The following is a 12368-nucleotide window of genomic DNA, read 5'->3' as shown; positions in this document are numbered from 1 at the left end:
ACCCATTTGTCTGCTGCTGGCTCAAAGCCAGAGCCTCTAGAAACCAGGGTAACCCTTTGAGTCTCCAGCTCCTGGGCTGTTGCCCTCAGGCTCCTGGCAGGACTTCAGTGGCCCAGAGACAGTGGGCCTTGCCTGGAAGGACCTGCCTGTCCTGGTCATTGATACCCAAGAAGCAGGGAGATGTTTTTTTCCTGAAACTATTTTTCCTGAAATACCTTCCTCAATAGCAAGTAGCCTGTGGTCCACTTTCCTTCTTTTGGAGACACATATTAGGCAATAACTGTGGTTTTAAGAACAAATCTTGAAATGTGGTGAAACCCCCAAACAGAAGGTGGAAGGAAGAGCTTCCTCAGATTCGGTGCTTTTCCACCAGTCTTGTTGCCCACCCTGGGTCTCCCTCTCTTGGATTCTCCCTCTAGCCTTGGCTGGACACCCATGACCTCCATTCTTTCAGGGAAAAAGACAACCACCCATCGTCCTGGTCTTGACCCCAAGCAGGCGGAACAAAGTGTTTCTAGTGCCCATCAACCTTTCCTGGTAGATTTGCTCTGAGAAACTACCCGTCCTCAGCCTTTCACATCAACATCTTCAACTGTGTGAAGCTCTGGGTAACTCATGTGTCCACAACATCCACCACTCCACATCCAGCCTTTCAGCTCTGTTTCCATTCTGAGTTTTCTGACTGGCTTCTAGGCCTTGCGTATTTCATCCATGCATTCAAAGTTTAAAGCCACGTGTGCAAACTTCCCTAACAATAGGGTTTCCTTCCCAAAGTCCATCACCTGGTTAATAGGACCACTTGATTCTGGAAGCCTTGGCATTGATTCGCATTCTTCTGGTCCTTCCTTCATTCCTCATCTTTAATTGCTCACCAAGTGCTGTCAGTTATTCCTTTGAAATTTCTTTTGCGTCTTCTGCTGTTGTCATTGTGATGCTCTGCTTAAAAACTGTTATCTTGTACCGTAATTACAGCAGCAACCTCAGAGCTGTTTTCTCAGCCTCCAGACCCTTCCCCGCAACAATGCAAGGGAATGCTGCAGGCTGTCAGCAAAATGAACTCCCTGATGACTTGCTCTCACCCCTTCCCTGCTGCTGGCACAGTTGTCGGCTCTGTGTGTCCAATGGCAGCAATCCAGATGCCTTTGATGGTAGTCAAGGCCCTCCCGCTAGTGCATAAGCACTGTTCCGCCTCAGACCCCCCCTTCCTTCCACACTCAAGCTGACCACACTGTCCCTGCTCACGCAATGGCAGGTCTCTCTCTGAGCTGTGCCTCATGACACTTCAAGCTTCTCCTTCTTCAGTGAAGGACCACATGACCTGTCCTTCTAGAACTCTGACCGTTAAGGCTAGCATCCACAGTCCTCCACCTTCTCTGGTTTCTGCAGCACTTACAGCTTGTTTCTGGGTGTGGGATCCTGATTCTAGACTCTCTGGCACTGCTCCCCGGCTTGTTCACATCTCAGTGACCTGAGAACTCCACGAGCTCTGTTTTCCCTGTAGATCCCACAGTCCCTGGCACAGGGCTATTTGGGTGTCTGGTCAGCATTGAGAAAAAGAGGGGCGATCAACGTTCTGAGGCAGAGGACTGGATGAGGTCCCTCCCAGGAACCGGAGTTTATGTGCAGATCCCTAAACAGCTTCCCCCTTGTGCTTAGATATCTGGACCAACTTTAGGTGAGTCATGAATATGACAAAGTCTGCCTTGGATCCAGAATGGGGAAGGAGGAGGCAGATGTTCCCCTTTCCTATGGCTCCATCAAACCTGCTGGGACACAAGATATCAACGACTGAAAACAACCTAATCTATGCACTAGCTTTCCGGACCCTACTGTGGGATTCTAGGAATCCTCCACTAGCAGGAGGGCACTGGGCTCTTCCTGGCACCCTGAAGCCTCCCTCATGGGACCCACAAGCTGTCCGTGGTACTGATTTTGTGCTTTCTGAATGCGCAAGAGGGCTGAATGGCAGTATTCCATCTTCTTCTTCCACTTTTAATACCTAAATGTCACTTACTGTTTAGAACTGGCCCTTTACCAGCCCACGCTATCCCGCCCTGAGACCCCGGCACTTGTAAACATGTCGAGCTGACTTTTTAGCTACACCCCACCATCTGCCAGCATCCCCCAAATTTATCCCAGCCTCTTCCCTTTTGAGAGCACACTAAGCTCCTGCTACAGGATCTCCAACAATACCCAGGAGTTTCTTGTGCTTCAAGGACTGCTTCCTGCCATGCAGGAAGGCTCTGGATAATGGCGAAGTCATTTCTCCCCAAAGTTAATATCTTTAAAGCCTTGGTTCATGTTTGAGATTTTGCAGATCTCCTGGGACTATGGTCCTTTAAAGCTTTAACAGTCCAGGCTGCGACCCCACTCATAGCGTAAATGGGTTTTGAGATCAAAGAATAAACATATCTGCAAATCAGATCTTTAATAGAGATTAGTAAACTAGAAGATCATAAAATTGAAGTTTTTCTTTTCTCTCTCTCGGCACCATCAACCAGTTTAGATCGGTACATACCACTTTTGTGCCAAAGGTATGTAACCTATGTTAAAAATGATGAAAATAATCAGAAACTATAAGATATTATAAATATTAACAGTAATATGAAGCGTTGGACAGAGCATTATAAAATGTCTTACATTATAGAGCTATATTACATCTGATATTATTATAACTGCCATTAATAATATTTCCCCAACAGTCACCATCTGAGAATATTTTCTGAGCCCTGTCTCTAAACGTTTGGCTGTGCCTGACTCCACAGCTGACTCGAATTCCTTGTTCACTGTCTGGTGATTCATTGCACTAAATACCATTTCCCTGATAATTAAAAACTGCTCACTGGCAAGTGGGAGCAGAAACAGGCTGATGCAGGATTTATGCAGAAACACAAAATGAGCCAAAAGACAAATGACCTGTTCTGCCTAGCTGAAGACATTTTATTTTTCCTCATCATCTCCTGGGACTAGAAAAAGGCCAGCTGTGATGTGGGAAAGAGGTCTGGAGAGATGTGTCATCCCGAGACGAGGTGGATGCAGGGAGAGCCATTAGTGCACGTGTTCTGCCAAAGCACTCTTCAGGCTTAGGACCTAGGGACCCTGCCCACAGCCATTCCTAGACTGGCCCTATCTGACCCTCATCAGAGGAAAAGCACTGAGTTTGAGCCATTTGTTAGACTTCTGATTTCAGTTTTCCTTCTTCAGTCTAACAAATGTATCCTCAATTTCAGGGAAAACAAGAACTGATTCCTAGCCCGCATAGGTGCAGGATGCTCTAAATTGACATTGCATCACCAGGTCTAGGCTCCGTGCCACCTCCTCGGCTTCTTGTGAAAAGCTTCAGTGATGACCAAAGCCTCTGCCTGGCCCAGAGCAGCAGCTGAGACATCGTGTGTGCTCACACACGCACATACTCATACACAGGTACATTTGTACACTCACACACATACACACACTCACATACATACATACACACATACGCACTCACACACACACACTCCTTAATTCCACAAGCCAGTGCGGTAGCACAGCTGCCCGTGAATAAACCACACAGTGATTAGAATGTGAACTTTCTCCCATGCAGATGCCCTTGCTTGGACGCCACTGGCCTAAATGAATCCCAGCACCATCAAGAGATGAGCCTCTACCTTCTGGGAATAGCTCCTTCCCAGAATTGATTGGGGCCAGTATCTGTGGAGCTCATTAACTCATAACCCTCTCTCATTCATCCTTACATATGTCTTTACTTGCAAACCATTCATTACAGCACATTCTAGATTATTTAATTAGTTTCCATGGAAGAGTTCCTGTAGGACAGCTTAGCATACATCGTTTAAAAGCCCTTGATCCCAAATAACAAGGTGGTATTTTTAAAGTAACTAATATAACCCTAAGAGGCTTACAGCCCCCCGGCTCAGCCCCCATGCCCACCCCCCGGCTTCCTCTTCCTACCGCCCCAAACACTTCCTAGAACAATTTACTGATAATACACGAGCATATCAGCTTGTGAGCTCTCCCTGTACATCAGGCACCGTGTTAGGCATATCACTTGCAACATGGTCCTTAATATCACAGCCGCCCCAGGAGGAAGGTGTTCCCTCCTCCGTCAGCAGAGGAAAACGACGTTATAAGAGATGTATGTGGTCTTGGCTCAGAATGCCCAGCTAGTGAGAGGCTTTGGTGTTGTGACCTCACCTCTAGATCCCAGCTTCTGGGCTCTGAGCCTTCTCTCATTTCAGCCCAGAACTGGGAAGAAGTCACAGGTTGTTGACACTGGCCTGCTGCCCCTGTGGCATTTTGAGTGGGTCTTTTGTGGTGACCTCGTCTCCTGAGCTCACCCCTCCAGCGCACACTAGCCAGCTTCCACCTGAAGCATCTGTGTTTCTTCACCTAAGCGCCTCTCAGGCCCTGGAGTCTCCCCGCCCACCTGCCCAGCAGGGCAGCCAGCCCTCAACCAATGACTGATGGGAGTCCTGTGGAGCTTCGCCAGCTCCCTCCACCCTAGGGTGGGCCGACTCTGAAGCATATGGTCTCAGAGATTCCTAGGGGCTGGAGAGTTAAGCCTGTGTCAATTACTCACAGTCCCAAGGCAGTAAGTGCCTTGAGAGCACACCTTTCATAGGCTGCCTTCCTTTCCTACCTAACTGTCACACTTGCCTGCGGCTACTTCTTCGGATCACCTCCCAGATGAGCCACTTGCTTTCAAAACCTTGTCTCAAGTTGTTGTTTCTGGAGAAACCCAAAGTGAGACTGCCTGGAGATACTGGTCTGGGTTGTTAGACTTTCTATGTGGTTCCAATCCTTCCTGCACTTCACTTGTTCTCCACACCAAAGGAGAAAGGGATGAACCTCCAACTCTGTTTTCCCCTTTGTCCACTGTTATTAAAGTAAACTCTCCCTCTCTCTCTCTCTCTCTCTCTCTCTCTCTCTCTCTCTCCCCCTTCTCTCCCTCCCTCCATCCCCCCAGGGATTAGAACGTTCTGTTATAAAGATGAGGATTTGCTTTGTCCAAAGTTCAATCAGCAGATTCCAAAGTCAATGTTGTCATCCCCAAGTTTTCAAAGAGCATTCTAGAGTAACGTCGACCACCCTAAAGCAAGCCGCCTAGCGTGCTCGGAGTGTTTTCATTTCATGACTGGGAATAACTCAGCTTTCAAAAGAAGCAATTCCTCTGGTCAGAGCACCTGGTTCTCTTTGGCTTTCAAAACATATCCCCCTTTAATTGTTTGCTGCATCTTCCTCCTCCCTCTGGATTGTATTCTGGCCTGAACTGGTGATCAGGGCAACATTAATCTGGGGGATCTGTAGAGTCACCAAAAGTTTTTTGGATGAAAGATGTCAAAATTAGACCACGCGCATAGGGCTGGGACTCACTGGGAAGAAGCCACGGTGGCCGGGTGGGAAGTGTGCGCTGAGAGGAGCTCAGCTCGGGGAACCTGAGATCCAGCCTCCACCGCGGGCACAGCACTTGGGCTTTTGCACACCTGCCTTCCCTGCTGACCTGACTCTTCCACGAACCAGACAGCAGCGACGGGCAGGGAAAATGGCTGCTCTTCCCAAGAATGCGATGCCAGACCGTGCTGAGCAGCTTTCGAAGCTCAGATCCCACTACATCCCCGCCAGGAAAACCATCTCCATTCTTGCCTAATAACACATCCAACACGGTGAAAAATGACATTGTGATGAATCCATTTGTTTTTGGGTTCCATTTCCTTTCTTTTGTCCCCTCTCCTCCACTTTTTGAATGTATGTTTTCTGCAGTGATGATTCTCTATTTTGTCCCCGTGCACACCTATTTATCTTGCCACTGTAAACATCAGGGACAAAGTCCATATTCCTTTATGTATTTCTCATTCACCATTTTATTCACTTTTCATACTTCACTGTGTCTGAGGGCATGGGGGTTCAATCACCATTTTTCTTTCATTCCACCTCATTTTTTTCTATGTAGACTTTGCTCTTTCCTCTCCCAGTGTTTTCTATGCTTTTCTCTTCCCATTTTCTCTTCTGGTATACTGGCTTAGCACTCCTATCTTGAGGTTTTTCTAATAGCAATTTCTTTCTTTTTTTTTTTTTTTAAATCCATCCTCATCCCTCTTCCAGCCCTGGACACAGCCGTCAGTTATAACCTTAATGGTGGCCTCCACTCAGGAAAGTTGTCAAGTTGATAATATTGATATCTGCCCTACCATTTTACCACCACTTTTCTGCTAATGCATTTGGTTGGCATCAATCAGCTTCTTTGCCTTCTGTGAGTGCCCGGTGTGGGAACTGGTCCCAATCTGTCATTTATAAGTAATCTGCTCCACATTTCATCAAGAGCTCAAAAACAGAAGAAAATACAGAGGAGAAGTAGAGGACAGAGAACCAGGCTAGCGTGGCCCAGAGGGAAGGGAGATGGGGAGGCCCAGCAAGGAAAAGAGAGGCAGCCCTATGTGTAGGAGAGACACCCCTGCCCCGGTCATACCCTTACAGCTGGGGACATCAGCCAGTGCTTAATGACCACCGTGTCCTCTTTGGGATGTTAACCCTGCTTATCTCCTCTAAAAAGGCTCCCCAGGGATGAAGATCTACATTGACCCCTTCACTTATGAGGACCCCAATGAAGCTGTCCGGGAGTTTGCCAAGGAGATTGATGTCTCTTTTGTGAAAATCGAAGAGGTCATCGGAGCAGGTATGGCTCTCCCCTCCCCTCCTTTCTGTTCTCTTGGTGTCCAAACAACCTCTTCCCACCGCTCTGGGTGTTCTCTACCATCTTTTTCCCCAGAAGATACGTCTAAGCCATCTACAATGTGTGTCTAAGAATCGTTTGGGGAGCTTGTTCGTGGTGTCCAAGCTTATTTGGTATTGCAGAGAAGTCAACTCTAGTCTAAAAAGATTCAGAAATAGCTTTGGAAATGGACCACCAAATGCAGATAAAGAGAGAGAAATAGGGTAACCAACTGAGAAATATACATTTTTAGAAGCTGGACCTAGTATCCCCTTCACTGACTCTCATATCTCCATGGCTTTGGGCCAAGATTTCTTCCCACACTTTCAGTTCTCCTTTTCTGATGTACATGGATTTGGAGGCAGACCATGATAAACTGAAGAGGGACCACTATTTACAGAAGAAAGCTCACCCATATCCATATTTTTAAACAAAAGATCTATGATATGGATGGTAATACAAGACAAATTTCTGTCCCAAAAACGTGTGCTCTCATCCATCTTCCTGCATTGGAACAGAAACCCAGCCCAGCAGAGAACTAACTGCCTGAGATGCTCTTAGGAAATTCTACCTAAAGACTGACCTAAAATTTTCATCTTCCTTTAATGGATCAGTAGTTGAGTCAGTTGGGCAATGGATACAGCCTTATTGATGCAAATGAGTAAAATATCCCAAAATATCATTCCTCTGGAAGTAATCTCTTTACTGCCCCCTCTGCTATCTTTTCTGAATCTTCTCAAAGATGTGTTTGCTTTGTGTCCTCTTTCCTACTTTTGTTTCTACAACATTCTTTTTCTTCTCTTCTTCTTTAAATTGTATTAGCCACTATTCAATCTCTCTTCACTCATATGTTATATTCTTCTTTGTAGTTCATATGTATGGAAGTGCTTTTTTTCATGTCAGTATTTGGAGAGCCATGGGGTTGTCTCTCCAAATAATATTTTAAACTCCATAAAATATGTTTAGTCAAAGTCTTCCAGACAGCCACTCCATATATTGTCTTTAGGGGGAAAGTCACACTCTTTCCATTCATTGCCTCTCTTAATGCACTGAGGGTTCAAAAATCCATCTGTGAAATTGAAAGTCACATTTGAAAGCTTGCCCCATTAAGCCACCATTCTCATGCTCTGATTTCCCTCTTAAAGAGCTCCAAACTCATGGCATCCCTGTGGTGGGTGCTGGGACTCTCCCTATCAGGACACACAACTCTCTTCCTACCAAACCCTCACATGTTCCAGCTGGCTGACCATAATCTGATCCACATGAGTCTATACATATTTCCCATTGACTTTCATTAAATACTGAACCACGACTTTCACTTCTGTGCAGATAATTTTCTGTTCCCCCTTAGACACTGACAGACCTAAGGATCATGCCTTGGAAGGCTGGATCCCAGTTAAATTTGATGACTCACAGGGGCTCAGACTTCTCCAGTAAACTTGAAAGAGCGTTGGGCAGGGTGGGAGGGCGTTCAGTCCGGCATGCTATTCCTCCACGTTGTTCATTGCTGTTATGTCATGTGGCAATGGTGATAGCAATTTTACTGTTGTTATTTATGTCGCGTGCTTAGAGCAATGTGTTCTGGACTGCATTTCATCCCAGAGAGCACACGTCAGCCCCCTCCCGACTTTGTCAGGGGAGGAGTAAAGAGCCTTCTCACTTTATGACCCTGCTGGGGAGTGGCAACTTGGAGTGAGCCCGCCAATGGATGAGCCTTCTCACTTTATGACCCTGCTGGATGCTGGGTAGCATTTGCTGATGCTGCCGTTTTTGTGCATTCTGCTCAGAGAAGGCTCAGTCCCCGCCATGGCTCACCTGATCCCGGGGAGGGTTGATACATGCAGCAGTTTATAAGATGGCCAGCAGCTTGGGATAAAGACTTCCGCCCAGGTGCTGCTGACCGCCTTCTACCTGACACCCATCTGCTCACGATTCAGAAATCACAGAGCTAATCCCAGGGGATATGAATTCACTATGTGTAACTTGATGCAGTTTCAACAGGAGACACTCCTGGCTGGTGTCAACCTCTCTCCACGTTCCGGTTCTTTCTCTCTGTCACCACCCCTGCTTCTCCCACGCCCTGCCTCACTGAGACTGACTTCACATTGTGCTAAAAGAACTGGTGTGAAGGTTGAGTTTAAAAAAAAAAAAATTTGTAAGGTAACATTTATGCAGTGTAATTGGCAATATTTCCCTTAGCCACCTGGCAGATTCGGCTCAGGGGACCAAATCTGGGATGCAAAATGGTAACACAACATAAGAAGAAGAATCAGAAATCATTTCTCCTTCCTTCCTTCTATTCCTTCCCTCCTTCCCTCAATAAGCTCTTATTGAATAATTTTTGCATGTGGGTGTGGAGAAGAACAGACACTCTCCTGTTCAGAGGTCTGACAGTCTTGGGGAGAAACAGGCCAGTAACATGCTCACTATTTCACACAACCCACAACACAGGTATGTGCAAAGGTTGTGACCAACATAGAGCAGTGTTTAGCTCCCTGTTCTGGGAGTGAGTTGGGGCATCAGGAAGACTTCACAAAGGGGATCACCTGTGGCCTGAGCTTTCAAGGATGGAAACTAGTAGAGAAATTAAGTTTCTGTGAAACTCATGAGAGGATGAGACAGAAGAGGAAAATTAAATGACATAAGGAGGGGAATGACCATGACTTTCCAGCAGTGGTGTGCTGGAGCCAGCTTGCACTACTTCGCAGGAGCCAATCGTGTGCATCTTTTTCCAGCCCTGTGTTCGGTGGCATTATGTTGGTAGTTTGACATTAGCCATGGGAGGAGTATTTACACCGTGAGAATTAGCAAATGCTACAAATCAGGGGTCTCTGTTTCTTCGTTTTCTGGAGAGCTGGTAGTTGAATGCTTACCAGCACACTCCGGCCTTCCAGAAGGTGCAAGATAATTTCAAAGAGGTTGCAGAAAAACTGGCCCATTCCTGCTGAGAACAGATCCAGAGGAGAGGGCTATGTTTGTTGCAGGAGGGATTAGGTTGAGAATTCAAAAGATCACAGCCTGTGACTGTGGTGGATTCTGGAAAACACACTCAGTGCCTAATAATCCCAGCTGATATGTTAGTGTCTAACACAGATGCAGTCCCACTGCACGAGAGAGGGGAGGAGACTGAGAGCTAAGACAAGGGACCAGAGAACATGCAGCCCCGGAGGTGGGAGGAGGAGAGGCTTGATGGCCGGAGAGGACTCAGGGAAGAGCCCCCTGAGGGCTTGGAGGCTGTGGATGGGCTGACACTCTGTGTGGCACATTCTGAGAACAAGGCTGAAAGGAGGCTGCTGGGGAGGGGTTTCCTGAAGGTAGGAATCAAGCATTAAGTCTGGAATCAGGCTGGGGCTTAGCAATCCAGAGACTGCAGTATGGATTTTATCCTGTAGAAAATGGCGAGTGGGGTGCTTTCTGAGCAGGGTGGGTGGTAGGAGTGAGGGGGAGAAGAACCTGATGAACCTGTGTTTCGATTGGACTGGAAGGGGTGCTGAGAAAGGGTAGGTAAGGACTCAGAGGCATGCAGACCAGTTATGGGGCTTGGAAACGTGGAGAAGTTTTGAGATGGCCGATGCTGGGATCAAGTGTGGTAAGGAAGGCTGCTTTGCAGTGAGTAAACTCATCTAAACCGGAATGTACCCACACATGGCAAACGGAGTGACCGGTGGGCTTGGTGGCATGGAGCTTGTGACCAGAAGCGAGGGCCATCAGGTTAAACACCTTGAAGGGAGAGGGGGGCTGTCTGGCCCCCAGGGTGTGGGACTGGAGGTTGTGATTGTGAGTAAAGGCCAATAGAGTAAAATCTAAAAACTATAAGGTTGAAGAATGGCACCAACCTCCAAAGTTTCTTCTACAGTTGTTGAGGATATTGAACAAAGGAATAAATAACAAATCACTGTGAGCCAGGTGTGACACCAATCAAGAGGACTGAATTACATTTGACCCTAGAACAACACAGGGGTTAGGTGCATCGACCCCCATGAGCTGTTGAAAGTCTGCGTGTATAACTTGACAGGCAGCCCTCTGTATCCATGGGTCCACATCCCTGGAATCAACCAGCTGTGGATAGCGTAGTACTGTAGTGCCTATTGAAAAGAATTCTGCGTATAAGTGGACCTGTGCAGTTCAAACCCATGTTGCTCAAGGGCCAACTGTATAGTTAGCTCATTAATCATTATGTAACTATTTGTTTAGTGACCCTCTTTTATCACCGTGCTCAAAGTTCCATGAGTGATGAAACTTAAGTACTTCTGTGAGTCCCATGCTTGGCCTGGTGTGGCACTCAGGTACTCAGTTAAATATTTGTTGTGTATGGTTGAATGTCTTTGGGGGAAAACCATAACAGGGATAAGAGTTCGGAGAGCTGGGTGGAGTTTGGGAGAATGCAGAGAGACTAGAGAGAGGTTGAGTGAGGTTGTGAGTCGTTCAGTGCTCCGAAAGAAGTCCAGTGGAATGAGGAAGGCTGATCCTTCCTCTTTTCCCTGCAGATTATGGGAATGATTGAAGTCCCTGTAGAGAGGGCAGATGGCCATCTGATACCTTTGGAGAATGTCAGCTTTTTATAACCATGAATCTGACACATAGGAGTCACTCACAGGACAGCTTCAACTGACCTGTGGAGTTCTGATCCAATGCTTAATTCTTTTTTTGTTTGTTTGTTTGTTTCTGTGGTACATGGGCCTCTCACTGTGGTGGCCTCTCCTGTTGCACAGGCTCCGGACACACAGGCTCAGCGGCCATGGCTCATGGGCCCAGCCGCGGGTGGGATCCTCCCGGACCGGGTCACGAACCTGCGTCCCCTGCATCGGCAGGTGGACTCCCAACCACTGCGCCACCAGGGAAGCCCCAATGCTTAATTCTGATCGGTTTGATCTGTAGACATGCCCAGAGCATAAAGCAGAGCTGCCATGTCTAATTGGGCTCTACAGCATGAATGGTGCTCCTGGGTCATGCAGTGTGCAACCTACATAACTGTATGTAGCAGCCCTGAGCATGACAAATGCATGAAAATATAGGTAGAGGTGTCACCATAAGGGGTCATCCAAGGGGAGACACGCCAGTTGTATTTTAATTAATAAACACATCCTCCCCTGACTCAGCAGCTGTGGATCCAGCATGTCCATGGATGGCTTACTGTGAAGGAGAAAGAGGCTTGAGGTGCGAGGGCTGGGTAAGGAGAGCTGGGGAGAGGGAATTTCTGATGTATATGGATGGAATGGGGCCAGCAAGGCCCACCATTTCTCTTTGAAGAAGAGGATGTGTTTCTTGGGGATGATTTGGTAGAAAGTCACCTGCCAGCCTGACTCTCTTGGGCTCACTCAGACCGAGGATGGGCAGGATGAGGGTAGCCTCATACTGGATAAGAATCACAGCAGGAAGGGTTTCCAGAGGAGCAAATCAAATAGATATTGCCTGTAAGTATGATTAATATAACTGGCATGCACTCAACATGTACATACTTTACAAGCATTGTCTCATTCAACTCTCATAATGGCCCTGTTAGCCCTGTGTGTTAGTTTGTGTGTGTGTGTGTGTGTGTGTGTGTGTGTATGTGTGTGTGCGCACACATCTGTGTTTGCGCATGCATTTGTAGGCTGGTAAGGATATCCACATTCAGTGAACAGCTTGCCAAAGGCCATGCTACTGGTTGGACTGAGTT

At 47.2% G+C, this 12368-nt stretch overlaps 1 protein-coding gene across 1 annotated transcript in view; it reads left to right on the top strand.

The window, feature by feature from the left end:
• Positions 1-12368, top strand: part of EPHB1 (EPH receptor B1) — a 115054-nt gene that overhangs the window by 45167 nt on the left and 57519 nt on the right. Inside the window, exon 7 of the mRNA XM_089909931.1 lies at positions 6551-6673. Within this exon, the coding sequence (XP_089766057.1) occupies positions 6551-6673 (123 nt within the window). The remainder of the gene's footprint in view (positions 1-6550; positions 6674-12368) is intronic.

This window comes from Delphinapterus leucas, chromosome 4, assembly GCF_059928025.1.
Source record: "Delphinapterus leucas isolate spDelLeu-1000000601 "Yukka" chromosome 4, BTC_Dleu_Yukka2, whole genome shotgun sequence".
Lineage (NCBI taxonomy): Eukaryota > Metazoa > Chordata > Mammalia > Artiodactyla > Monodontidae > Delphinapterus > Delphinapterus leucas.
The sequence above is the reverse complement of the archived record's forward strand: the minus strand, read 5'-3'. Positions and strand labels throughout refer to the sequence as shown.